We start from the raw sequence: 13,196 nt of genomic DNA on the forward strand, positions 1-13,196 counted from the left end.
GCAGGGATCACATCTTCTATAAAAACCCATAGTGTCCCCTGTAGGCAGATGGGGTGATGACAACCCTGTAAGAGGCTATCTCAGCACCAGGTACCACTATGGGCTTCTAAAGAGCCCAGCACTGGGTGCCAGGGAACCCACACATTCTGGCCACTAAATGGAAGATGCACCTAAAAAGGAAGCAGGTGTGGTGGGAAGAGGAGGAAGAAAGGGAGGGAGCCAGGGTCAGAGTGGTAGGCTGAGCTGAGCAGCCTGGCAAATCCAAGGAGGGTTTATGTCATCTTCTTGGCAACCAGAACTGGAAGGGGGCGGTGGGAAGAGACAGAGGGAGTCTGACTATGATTAATACCCTTTGGGTTTGTCTTCTTGCTAGAGTTTATTTATAGCTCTGAGGACTGGCTCTTTGCTTTTAGGAGATTTTACTCTGGGTTGACTTGACTAGACACAGAAGCCCTCGGGCAGGAGAAAGCAAGCAAAAACACCGTAAATATGTTCTATCGGTTGCTGATATTTTAACAGGAAGACAGTGGGAGAGAAGACATTTGTGGAATTCTTACCTACTTCCTTCTCCTTTCGGTGAGAAAGTATTAATAGTTCTTTTAGAAGCCCGTCCTAATGGTCATCCACAGAGGACCCCTGGATGCTGGGTCCCACTCCTGGGACACTGCTATCTCTAATCAGCTGGGCAGTTCCTGACTTTCTCTGCTTTTCAAGGTATTGCCGAGACCTCCTCCGTGGCTTTTTTTGGTGAATGTGAGGATCAGCCCTTGCTACGCTTCTAACACTCTCCTGTTTGCCAGCAACAGCTGCCCTGCTGCGTGCTTGCCCTCACACAGGCGTGGCCCATTCTGCCCAGGTGTTAATCCTAATTATGCTTCATTTAAAAATCCTGGGGTCTCATTTAATTCTCATCCTCATCAATTTCCTGGTAGTATCTGATATTACCAATACTCTCTCCCCTTGAAACTCATCACTCTTCTAACTGGTCTTCTTAGCCTTCAATAAAAAACTATTTACCATGTGGCTGCAGAATATCTGGCCTTGTGCTGGGAGCTGTATACAAAGGTGAGGGAGGGGTGGGGAAGGCTCAGGCCCAGCCCTGGGGTCACTAATGTGGCTCTGATGTATGGCACGCCACAGGCACCCTACAACTCTGTGGAAATCAACCATGATTCTTTTGACTCCAGCACCCAGCTTGGCACTTTGTACTTAACTCTTTCACAAATGGATAATTCCAAATGAATTACTAAACAAGTGAACCAAGCACTGCAGAGGTCAGTGGTGATGAAGGATGGAAGTTCAGGGAGGTTCTCTAAGGCCCAGGCCTAGTTTCATGTTTTAGAACATACACTTGGGCTCCATAGCAGGCAGCATGAACTATAAAACTACCATCCCAGGGAACACAGCCTCAGGCTGGGCTCAGGATCCAGGCAGGCCTTAACTCACAGTCCCAAGTCAGCCTTGAGGTTAGCTGACGGGTCTAGAGGTATTGAGGGATTAAGGGTCAATTAAAGATCTTCATATCCTCCCAAGATCTTGGTCCAAATATTAATAAGTCAGCCTCTGCATGTGCCCATTATCCTTTTGATTTTCTGTATTTTGGCATTTTATTTTCTAGATTTATTTTTAAATAAAAAGGGAAAAGATTATCTTTTAAAAGATATGTAACATATATAAGAACTAGTAACATGGATTATCTCCTGGGAAGAGAACCGGATATGCAAAAGAGCGGGAATGGCAATGCATGTCGCACAGTCTATCCTTTGATAATGTGTGAATTTTACCATTGGTGTTATTACTTATTAGAGAAAATAAGTTCAACAAAAGTAAAAAGGCAAAGACCTACTAGATATGGGAAATATAAAGTATGTAACAAGACAAATGGATAAATAAAGCAGAAAATTAAAGTCCAGAAATAGCCCTAATTATATCTAGAAATTTCATGTGTGATAAAGCTGGCATCTCAGATCACTGGGAAAAAGATGAAATATTCAATTGTGTTTGGATAACTGGGTAATCATGTAAAACAAAATTAACCTGATTCCTATCTCCCACCATATAACATGATAAATTCAAAATGGGTCAAAGTATAAATGTGAAAAACCATAAAAATACTGAGCAAAAGCATGAAGAAATGTCTTTATCACTTTGGAAGGAGGCAGGCTTTCCTAACAATTATTCAAAATCCAGCAGAAATAGACAAGAAGACTCCTTATATTAGAGTTATTTAGATAAAGAATATAAAATAACCATGTGAAATATATTTAAATAAAACTGAAAATGAAGAGAAAAAAAGATGATAAAGAATGGCCAAGTATTAGCCAGGCACAGTGACATGCACCTGTAGTCTCAGCTACTCAGGAGGCTGAGGTGGGAGGCTCACTTGTGCCCAGGAGACTGAGGCTGCAGTGAGCCATGATCATGTTATTGCACTCCAGCCTGGGCAACAGAGTGAGATCCTATTTCCAAAAAGAAAAGAAAAGAAAAGAAAAATGACCAAGCAGATTCCAACAAGAATGAAATAGGACTTCTATAAATGAAAATATCATAACTGAATTTAAAATTCAGTGACTGAATCTGTTTAATAAAGAAGATTAAATACAGCTGGAGAAAGATTTAGTAAACATGAAGATAGTTCTAGAAGACAGATGAAAAGGTAATTATCCAGCAAGTAGTCCAGAAAGACATTAAAAACATGACTGAGATTAACAGATATGGAAGACAGTAAAGTATTAACATATGTTTAATTTGTGTTCCATAAGAAGTGATTAGAATAGAGAAACTGTTCGAAGAAAGGATGGCTAAAAACTTTATAGATGTGATAGACATGTTCAAAAATAGAAGTTGAGAATACATATCACCAAAAGACCCTCACTAAATAAGATTCTAAAGGGTATACTTCAATAACAAGCGAACATATCCCAAATGGAAGGTCTAGATGAAAAGAAGGCACACTTAGTTTTAGTCACAACTTTTTCCTTGCCTGATTTCAGAAATAGGTTTTGTGGTGCTGTGTGCTTGTCTGCGGGCCCAAGCAAAAGCAGAACCTTTCATGTGGAACTTGTTTACCCATCTGCAGACCCTGATGGTAGAAGTAACAGTTGCCTGTTGCCCTTAAAAGTGTTGTCATGAGACTCCTTTGACTTTTGAAGATTTATAGGCAGCATGGCTTATCTTCAAGACAGCAATGAGATTTTCAACAAATGGTCCTAGAACAACTGGATATCCACATTAAAAAGGCAAGTCTAGACACAGGCTTTACACACTTTACAAAAATTAACTCAAAATGGATCATAGACCTAAATGTAGAATGCAAACCCAAAGAACTTCTAGAAGATAACATAGGAGAAAATCTAGATGACTTCGGGTTTGGCAGTAACTTTCTCAACACAACACCAAGTGTACAATCTATAAAATAAATAATTACTTAGCTGGTCTTTATGAAAATCAAACATTTCTACTCTGTGAAGGACAGTGTTAGGAGAATGAGAAGGCAAGCCATAGAGTGGAAGAAAATATTTGCATGAAGAAGCAATGAGGTCTTTCCCCTCTCAGATCCAAGTATTACAGTCTGACTGCTGGCCTTCGGAAAGCAGGGGAAAATGGGGCCATTGCTTCACAAAGTAGGCCCAGATCATGTTTACACTCTCCTGAACAACTTCATGGACTCTTTAGAAAGACCATGAAGAACTAGATAAAAATTCAGTTTTTGAGCTCTACAGCTGGAGTCATGTGCCCTATGAGAAGCATGTTATCAAGCTATGCTGCACCTTCACATCTTGGGTAAGATAGAGAAGTACTGGTGGAATTCCACTTCCTGGTGGCTTCCAGGCTCTAGCCTCAAATCCTGAGGCCTGACCCACCTGGGTCTGTTAACTTGCTGGCCATAGAACATCACATCATCAGGGAAATGTCAAAGGCATATAGTGCTGAACTGATTCTTTTTCAAATGCTCTGTGAATGTTTATCCACCATGGAATCATCTATTCCCCAAGGAGACTGAAGGAAGCTTGGCAACTTAGTGTATGTGGGGAGCATCTCCTCAAGTACACAATTTCTTTGTAAAACTATGCACTGTGATGTTTCTGTGACTGGCCGTCAATGAAGATCATCAATAGCATATGTTAATAAAAACAAATAATTAGACTAAAATCTAACTGTCTTTTACACATACACAAAAGGCATTAAGTGTCAGCTGCTATCTCTTGGTAGTGGGATTATGAATGAGTTTTAGTTTCTTAATTTTCAAACAAATTACTCACATAACCAGAAAAGGGAACATACATTTAAATATACTCTGCAGTGTTCAGTGTTTTTTTCTCTAGTTGTAACCCCATGGTTCCTTAATATTCTTAATCTCTTTCGCGTGCACGCGCGCACGCGCGCGAGTGTGTGTGTTTTAATTTAAGGAAAACAGAGTAAGGGAGGGGCTTTGCAGAACACAGCACATGTTGTGGCATAAGCCCCAGTGCAGCATGAGTGTCCAAGAAAGTACTAGCAAGCATTAGCTGGGTTCTGGCCTGATGTGTCAGTTAGTCTAACGGAGGTGCACTCATGCAAACAAGCAAGGATGTGGGGGCTCCTAGGGCCTTGGAGCATCAAAGAGCCAAGCCTGACTGTCCTCTTCTTCCTGATCAATTTTTAGCTGTCTGAGTCCAGGACACACTGTAGTGTCCTGGATAGGAAGGTGGTAAAGGGGTTTGGGACTTATTTTCAAGGTAAGCGACAAAGCCAACTGCAGGCTCTGTCTACCTCAATCTTCCAAGCTTGTAGGATTGCTTCCCACATGAGAAATGCCAAATGAGATGGATGCTGGCTGAAATGACTATCAGTGTAAAAGGATGTGCTGCTGACAGGAGTGGGCTCTCTCTCCACTTCTAGGAGATGGAGGCAGGGATGGGTTGTGGTCCAATGACTACCACCAAAGGGATATGCAACACCTGACCTGAGTTAGAGACTGGAAGTCAAACAAGCCAGAACTCAGGATGAGGACAATCACATTGTTAGCCAAAACCAGATGGCAAGATATATTTCTAACAACCATCTCTTTTCCTTGGGGTTTTATTTCAGGATGTAGTCAAGCCCAAGGGTTGGCCTCATCCAGTCAGTAAAGTGGCTATAAGATCACTCATGGGACCCTGCTTCTTCCCCAGGTCAGGAGCTGGCTCCATAACTTCACAAGGATTGGCCAAATAACTACAGGCAGCTTCAAACTGGTGCATCTGCTATCCGAGGATGCTGGGTGTCTATTAGAGGAGTATGGAGGCTGTGGTCATTGATAAGAGACAAGAAAAGGAACAGGATTACTGTAGACTCCCTTCCTCTCTCATACTTTAACCCTAATCTTAGTAACAGTTAACATTTGGGCACTTATGATGTGCAGGCATGGAATAAGGACTTCACATGTATGCGCTCGTAAGAACCTCATGAGACAACTACTGTGATCCTCGTTTTACAGAGTATAAAACCGTAGCATGGAGATGTAAGTGACTTGCCTAAGCCACAAGTAAGAAGTGGCAGCTCTGGCACCAGTGCCCATACTCTAAACTGCCCAGTTCTAGAACACAGTGGACCCCAAGTGGTCCCCAGAGCTGGTCACCTAGGAGATGTCAGCTCCCTCCTTGAGAAGCACCTAGTCCTAGGTTGGCCCTGCAGCTCAGGAGTCCTCTTAGCAATTCCTGAGCATCCAGACCCCTCCCACCTCTCCCACAGGTACCTTTGGAAGGTAGGAGGCCTGGCCCAGCTACTTCAAATGGGCATCCATGTGGCACACCCCATCACCATGCCTGCAATTGTTGATGCCACCTGTAAGAGTCTGGGCTATGCAGAGAAGAAAACAATTCCTTCTTAGGGACTTCAGGTGACACCTAAACAAGCAGGACAGCTCTGATAACTTGTTAAGAAGCATTCTCCAGAAACCCACTTGCGGTCCTGTTCCCCGCTTGCAGCACGGGTGGTTCTGCATCACCACAGCCTTTCTCTTGCCTATACCCGTGTCTGGACAGGAAGTCCTTTGGGGATGGAGATGAGTCGGTGTGTAGCTATGCCAGGCACATCACAGCTCTCAGCAAGGAGAGCTTGAGAGGGTGGGACTTCCCTCAGATGTCTGCCTTGTGTTGGAGCACAGTGTTGGGGTCACATCCTTGACCAGACCCTAAGCTGCCCGAAAGCTGGTACTCCACCTTCTTCCTCTCTCTGTAGCTTCCCTATGTTCTGGAAAGGGGCTGACTTGGCACCCAGCAGGCACATCAAGACAGGTAAGTGGTTGCCAGAGCCCCTCTCCCACTTCTTGCAGGGCTGGCTGGCACCTCTCTAGGTCTCAGCTGACTTCTCCTCCTCAGAGAAGCCTTCCCTGGCCAGCTCATCTCCAAGTCCCCCAGAAGCCTGGGCCCTCCTTTGACCTGCTTTCACTACTCACAGCACTTTCAGTCTCTAAACTGTCTAGATTGGCTGTCTGTCTCTTTTCCAGACAAGAGTGTGAGCTCCACAGAGCAGAGGTCACTCTGCTCTGATTACTCCTATGCTCTCACACAGAGCCTAGCCTGGTGCCTGGCAGACAGCATGTGGAGTGAATGAGAAGAGGCCTCTAGGGAAACAAAACTGAAGAACAGAGCAGAAAGAGGGCCTAGACACATTTCCTTCTCACTCAAGGGCCAACAAAGTTCTAAGTGGGCAGATACCCAGAATGTCTAACATCCATGTGCTCCCACATCCCCGCCCAATAGGCTAAGGGCTGGCCCACCTTCTGAGGACAGTCAGTATGGGTGTGTAGACTGTTGTGAGGGGTGGAACAGAGCAGTATTCTCACTAGACATGGCCACAGAGTTTGGCTTCTCTCCCATCATGAAACAGGACATAAGTGACCAGCAGTGACTGGGCACAGTAGTAACAGCTCAGGACATCCTCCTGAGGTCAGTTGAACCTGACTCCATGTTGGGGCAGGCATGGTCACGCCAATGTTTCAGTGCCACATTCAGGCAGAGGAAATGCCTCAGATTCAGCCAAGTATAGGCCTGCTGGAAAGTCTTCATAAAACTTAAAAATACACATTATTCTTTAAGATACAAGAGCTGATGTGGCTGATGCCAGAGTAAGGATCTGCTCTGAGCTACTTTTCCAGTGATAGTGATGGGTTGTCCTGGCCAGTCTCATGCCCTGCTGTGACCTCTCCAATACCCACGATAGCTAGGGATATGGATGATAGATGTGTGAGCCACTGGCCCTCATGAGAATGGACCGCTGGCACATACCTCCGGAGCACTGGGCTCAGATTCAAAACTAGCCATGCCCAGACCAGGAAAACACAGATTTATGTGCAGCACAGGTAGTAGTTGCCTGAGATATGACAAAGCAATGGTATTCCCCCATCATGCACTTCAAAAAAGAAGAGAAAGCTAGATGGAAGAAATGAAACTGAGGTTGTACTTGACCTAATGATAGTGTCTTTGAACACCTCAGGAACAGGCATCATGGCATTCGGGAGCCAGGGGCTGCCTGGGTTTGTGTAGCACATTAGCTTTCCCATTATGTTCAAAGCCCCTTTGGCCCTCACAGCATCCTGGAGTTGGAGTAGGGACAGTTGACTCCATTTGAGTTGTAAGAAAACTGGGGTCCAGAGAAGTTAGGTGACTCCCTTTAGGTTGCACAGCATGTACACTAACCAGGCAAGAACTAGAATGTCTTCTGCTTCCTATCTAGCAACGTCTCCCAGTCTCTCTGGCTGACTGCCAATGTTATACATAGCTTTCCTGTGTGTGTCACCTAAGTTCTGGGCTTGTCTCCTCATCTACACTGAAAAATCATGCTTAGCTCACATTAGCAGGCCTGCCACCTATAAAAGTCTTTGCTAAGCAGAAAGTCAAAAGTCCCAAAATATGTACAAATTCTTAAATCTAACACTATTACTTTTCATGCCCAGAGGCTTTAAACAGAACACAAAAACTTTACCTTCCTGATGACTGTGTTTGCTATGGGGAAACCCTTGACCTTGCCTTACTGAGAGAGCTGGGAGTGCAGGAAGCCACCCAGCTCTTCCGCTGCCTGGATGTATCACTTTGGGAGAGGCATCCTGTCTTGCTGAGTCGCCCCTTTCTGGCTGTAGCAAAGGTGGCTGCAAGAATCAGAGTACTCTTTCCTGGCACCTACCGACCCACCTGATCATGTTTCAAGCAACACATAGTAAAGCATTACGACAGGACAGCAGGATTTGGGTCCCTTCTCAACCCCTTATAGGTTGTACACAAACCCCAGAGAAGTCCTTTATGCTTTGAGGCCTGGTGTTTCCATCACTAAAAATGGGGGTAGTCTCTCTCCCTTCCCAGCTGGCCTCCCACAAGTGCTATGAAATCACAAATAAGATTGTATCTGTGAACAGGACCAAGGACCCCTTGGAGAGATGGCTGAGTCCAAGACTGGGGCAAGGGAAGTCCAGGGTGAGGGTGTAATATCTTACTGTGTTAGAAGGCAAGGAAATATATGGAAATTGATGGAGACATGGCAAAAGGACATCAGAACCAGCTTGAAGATCAAATTTAAGGTAATGTAAGCATTAAAGTGAGTAATGAAATAACTTACTAAATTTAAAAAAATCTGTAAACCAACATTTATAGTTCAAAAAACAAAAAACAACAAAAAAAAGAAAGGCACAGGGAAAGCTTTTATTACAGAAGAATGCCAACTAAGAAATACAGAAATAAAAGAATTTTTGAAATCACTATTTTATAACCACCAAGAAATGAAAAAAAAAAACCCACTATTTTGTAACCACCACTGTAATAACAGATTCAGGTAAAATCATCAAGGATTACTGAAGCCACTGGGTGAAATACCATGGTCCGGGATGTACAGAAATCCAGCAGATATCACCTTAACTGAATGAGCAAGCAGAACATCACCAGTGATGGGACGAACCACGTCAGATGCCTCCAGACGTGACGCACAGAGAAGGATGCAGCATCTCTGATACCATTCTCCTAAGAAAATGCTCATCCTAAATCTAATCCTAAAACCAACCCAGATTGGAGGACATTCTGCCAAACAACTAGCCTGGACTCTTCAAAAGTATCAATGCCATGAAAGATTGTTTTAAAAGCTGGAGAACTGTTCAAAATTAAATAAGACTAACAAACTGGCAGTCAAATGCAATGTATGATCCTGAAATGGATCCTGGATCAGGAAAGAAAACAAACAAAATTATCAAGGACATTATTGGGACAACTGAGGAAATTTCAAAATGGACTATATAACAGCCAAAAATAAATACAGAAATATCCACATGTATGCCCACATGCACACACACAAGTGAGGGGAGATAAAGTAGATGAGGCAAGACGTTAACAACTAGAGAATCTAGGTGAAAATGTTCCTTGCACTCTTCTTGTAACTTTTCTGCAGGTTTGAGATATTTCAAAATAAAAGAAATGAAAGTGGTCTTTGGAGAGCTGTAAGAACTGTCCAGGTTGACTCAGGCACACTCACCTGTCAGGTATTCCAGGACGGCAGCCATGTACACGGGCGCCCCTACTCCAATTCTGTATTTGGGGTGGCCTTTCTTGATGTACCGCAGCATCCGCCCCACGGGAAAGATGACTCCTGCTTTGGCAGACCGGGACGTCTTGGTGGACTTCTTCTTCCCGCCGCGGCTCGACATGACGATGACCTTGGAGGCGGATCAGTGAGTACACTGTGAAGGCAAGAGGCACACTGGTCAGGGTAGCTGGGGACAGCACATGTCCCCTTTCCAGGTACACGCCGGTCCCCTGGAAGGAATGGGGTCTGCCTGCAGATGCCACTGTCTGCAGCTGTGTGGCCCTCCGAGTCCACATGATGCACTCCGCTGGAACAGTTTGATCTGTGAAGAGAAAGGCTTGGCTCTGCATAGTTTATAGCATGACACTGATTTTATTGGCCACTTCCACTTAAATGTTACTGACAATGACTGCTCTTAAGTGCCTTGCCATTATGCCACATGATGAAAAGGAAAATGGGATTTCTTGGCCACATTCTATACACTTGTTTAATAATTGCATTTTCATACACTTGAGACCAGGGCTGATAAATTTACAGAAGGCTTAATAAAAGAAAAGAAAACTATGACACTTGCCCCTAGAAAGATGATGTAAAGGCAGGTACCTAGATTCTTTGATGAGAGCAGTGTCTCTATGTTATCATTCTTCTTCTTCTTCTTTTTTTTTTTTTTGAGATGGAATCTCGCTCTGTCACCAGGCTGGAGTACAGTGGCGTGATCTCAGCTCACTGCAACCTCCACCTCCTGGGTTCATGCGATTCTCCTTTCTCAGCCTCCTGAGTAGCTGGGACTACAGGTGCATGCCACCACAGTTGGCTCATTTTTGTATTTTTAGTAGAGATGATGTGTCACCATGTTGGCCAGGATGGTCTTGATCTGTTGACCTTGTGATCCACCTGCCTCAGCCTCCCAAAGTGCTGGGATTACAGGCATGTGCCACTGCATCCGGCCTATCTTATGATTCTTTATCTGTGAGAGGCAAGAACAGCTTACAGGAGTCAGTACAGTACATAGCCAGGTTGCAGTAAGAGGCAACCTGAACACTTCCAGTCTGCCAGATGGGCCAATCTTTAGAGAAGAGAGAGAGGTGTTTTTCCTTTCTTGCTTCCAGTCCCCATCCAAACAGCCACCCAGTCCAGAGGAAAACCCTCCTCTACACCTCTTGTGAGCTCTTTATCTCCATCCCCAGTGATGGGATCCTGGTCATCACTATTTTAATCAAGTGGTCACAAACGTCTCCTGAGAATGTCTCCCTACCACAGCCCCCTCTCCTCTAATCCACTCTCTACCCCATGGGTGGGGCAATCTGGGTACACACACATCTGAACATGCCCTGGCCCTGGCCTGAAAGCTTTCTGTAGCTGCCACGACTTTCAAGACACAACCAGGACTCTTTGCCTGCCACAAAATGCCCTAGAAATCTATGCCTGGCACACCTGTCCATTTTTGCCTTGGGCCACTTATGGTCTAAACTCGAACACAGGGAGCCACGCAAGGTTCCCCCCAAATGCTCTTCCACTTCTTTTCTCCCTGCCTAGGCAGTGGCTGCTCGCTTTGTTTGGGACCTCCATTATCCCTCAGGCTTGCCTCTGTCTTCTGCCAGTCCTCCCAAATGCTGGGGTCTGGCTGTTCCATCCTCAGGGCCCCATGTGCTGCACACCACAGCACTGATGTACAAGGGCCCATTCTCCCATCAGACTTCAGGCAGGTGGAGGGGTGCCCCAACCATATTCCTACTGTAGTGCCACCCAAGTTCTTGAATGTGTACTAACAGCATCCTGTTCACTTATGCATTCACTTCAGGGACTCTGCTGGGCAGATGTGGTCCCTATGGAACTGGTGGGAAAAAAGACAATAAATAACCCCCTAGTCATTTAAAAGATAAATGTGATGTATGCTTCAAAGGGCCAGTGCGGCGTGCTGGGAGAGGGTATACGAGGGGACTTGGCCTGTTCTAGAGCCCCCTAAAGTCCTACGAACATGCATGCTCACTGAACCAATTGGGCAGGTCTCCCATGTATTGATAAACTGAGGTCAGGCTCCATCGTGTTTGGGGCCTTCTGGCTCCAGCAGTTGATGCTGTGACCACTGCAGGCCACAGGAATAGGATTCCCTGTTACTCTGATGCTCCACCTATACTAGGGACAGTGTCAGGACATGCCATGGTCCACACTTAACACCTCTCTGACCCCAGCAGCATCTCAAATCATCTGCCTGACAGATGGCTGTGAGGGCAGCAGACAGAATTCTGAGTACTCTGGGGCTGCTGTGTTGAGAGGCCCAACAGAGGTAAGGTGGTGAAGGCCCTGGTTCTGGAGTGATGTTAGAAGAGTAAAGGCCCCTGTTATGAGCACCCTGTCAAAGGGACCAAGTTTTAACTGCTCACTGAGAGCTAGAAAGACCCAGAAGGGTCTAAGTTTTTCTGCAACAATTAGTTGGATCCATTCCTTGCTGTAATGAGCTTCATTTTAAAACATTCCCTGCAAAAAGGTGCCTGTGCTTACTCTGGGCAGGAAATGGTATGTGTACATGTGTATGTGCCTGTGTTTTCAGGGAAAGCTGTCATTGGGTTTCCTAACAGTCTTTTGCTTTACTACAAATGTGTTTCACAGACCAACAACCTGATGCCTTTGGACTAAGAGCTTTTAAATCAGAATGTCTCCCCTCTTTAAGCAGGGGAGGCCCGTGGTCAGTGACGATTAACAGCAGCTCAATCCTTTTTCCTACTAGAGCACAGACTTCAGCTTTGTTTTCCAGCTGACCTGCTGGGCATGTCTGGGGCTGCCTGTGTGGGAACTGGATAGTGCTCTCCTCCAAGGAGGAGCCATTAGCACTCAGGGACCTGGCAGGTCCTAGACACACTGACTCCTTAAAAGTGATGTTCCTTGTCTTTCCCTCCTCTGACTCTACCCGAATCTTTACATCAACATGCCAGTGACTCCAAGGTCTCTATGCCAATGCAACACCTGGCTGCTGAGCCTCAGAGCTCTGTTCTGACTACTGATGGCAAGGGCCCACTTACAAGTCCCATGGGTGCTTTGAACTCTTCTGGGTCTCTCAGCCATATCAGTGGCAATGCCATGTACCAAGCTAGCCAAGCAGCAGTCAACCTGGCCCTAACTTCTCTGCCCACCCCACAGCACCCAAGCATTAGCCAAGCTCTGCTAAACAGCGTGCAGAACCTCTCAGGTGTCTTCTTTTCACCCTCCCTGTGTTGGTTCAGCCTCTTTACTTCTGACCTATTCTCACTGCACCAGTCTTTATCCATGGACACAAGAGGCAGTTTGCCCACTCTGATGATTCCCCTTTGGCCTGAGCTCCTACGCTAGCCACAAACAGCACCCTTCAGCTACTTCCGCGGCACTGCTTCCCACCATCCCTGCCCTGGCTCATATGCCTCAGGACCCCCCTGACTTCCTGAGCCTCTCATACTGTGTTAAGGATGTCTCTGAACATGCAGTTCTTCTGTCTGGAATGCCCTTTGTCCTCTTGTCAACTTGCTGAACTGACACAGCCTCCCTCTGCCATAGAGACTTTGTGGATGTGACCACAGCCTAGAATTACTCACTGCTCCATGTTCCCATGGTATATATCCCAGCACATGCCTCTACAACTCGACTGAACTGCAAGCCACTCGATGTGAGGCATTATAGTCAACTCATCCCAAGAA

At 45.5% G+C, this 13,196-nt stretch overlaps 1 protein-coding gene across 5 annotated transcripts in view; it reads right to left on the bottom strand.

Annotated features, from left to right (window-relative positions):
* LOC105706810 (core histone macro-H2A.1) overlaps nt 1-13,196 on the bottom strand; it is a 65,585-nt gene that overhangs the window by 45,465 nt on the left and 6,924 nt on the right. For 4 of the 5 annotated variants that reach the window (XM_021664972.2, XM_012437583.2, XM_012437647.2 and 1 more), the window contains exon 2: nt 9,478-9,682. In XM_021664972.2, coding sequence (XP_021520647.1) covers nt 9,478-9,649 — 172 coding nt within the window. In that variant the 5' untranslated portion in view covers nt 9,650-9,682. Of the gene's footprint in view, nt 1-9,477; nt 9,683-10,131; nt 10,151-13,196 lie in introns of those variants that run through there. The other variant, XM_012437521.2, reaches the window with a different exon arrangement.

This window comes from Aotus nancymaae, unplaced genomic scaffold (genome assembly GCF_030222135.1).
Source record: "Aotus nancymaae isolate 86718 unplaced genomic scaffold, 86718_ANA_hifiasm-v0.15.2.pri h1tg000064l_1, whole genome shotgun sequence".
Classification (NCBI taxonomy): domain Eukaryota; kingdom Metazoa; phylum Chordata; class Mammalia; order Primates; family Aotidae; genus Aotus; species Aotus nancymaae.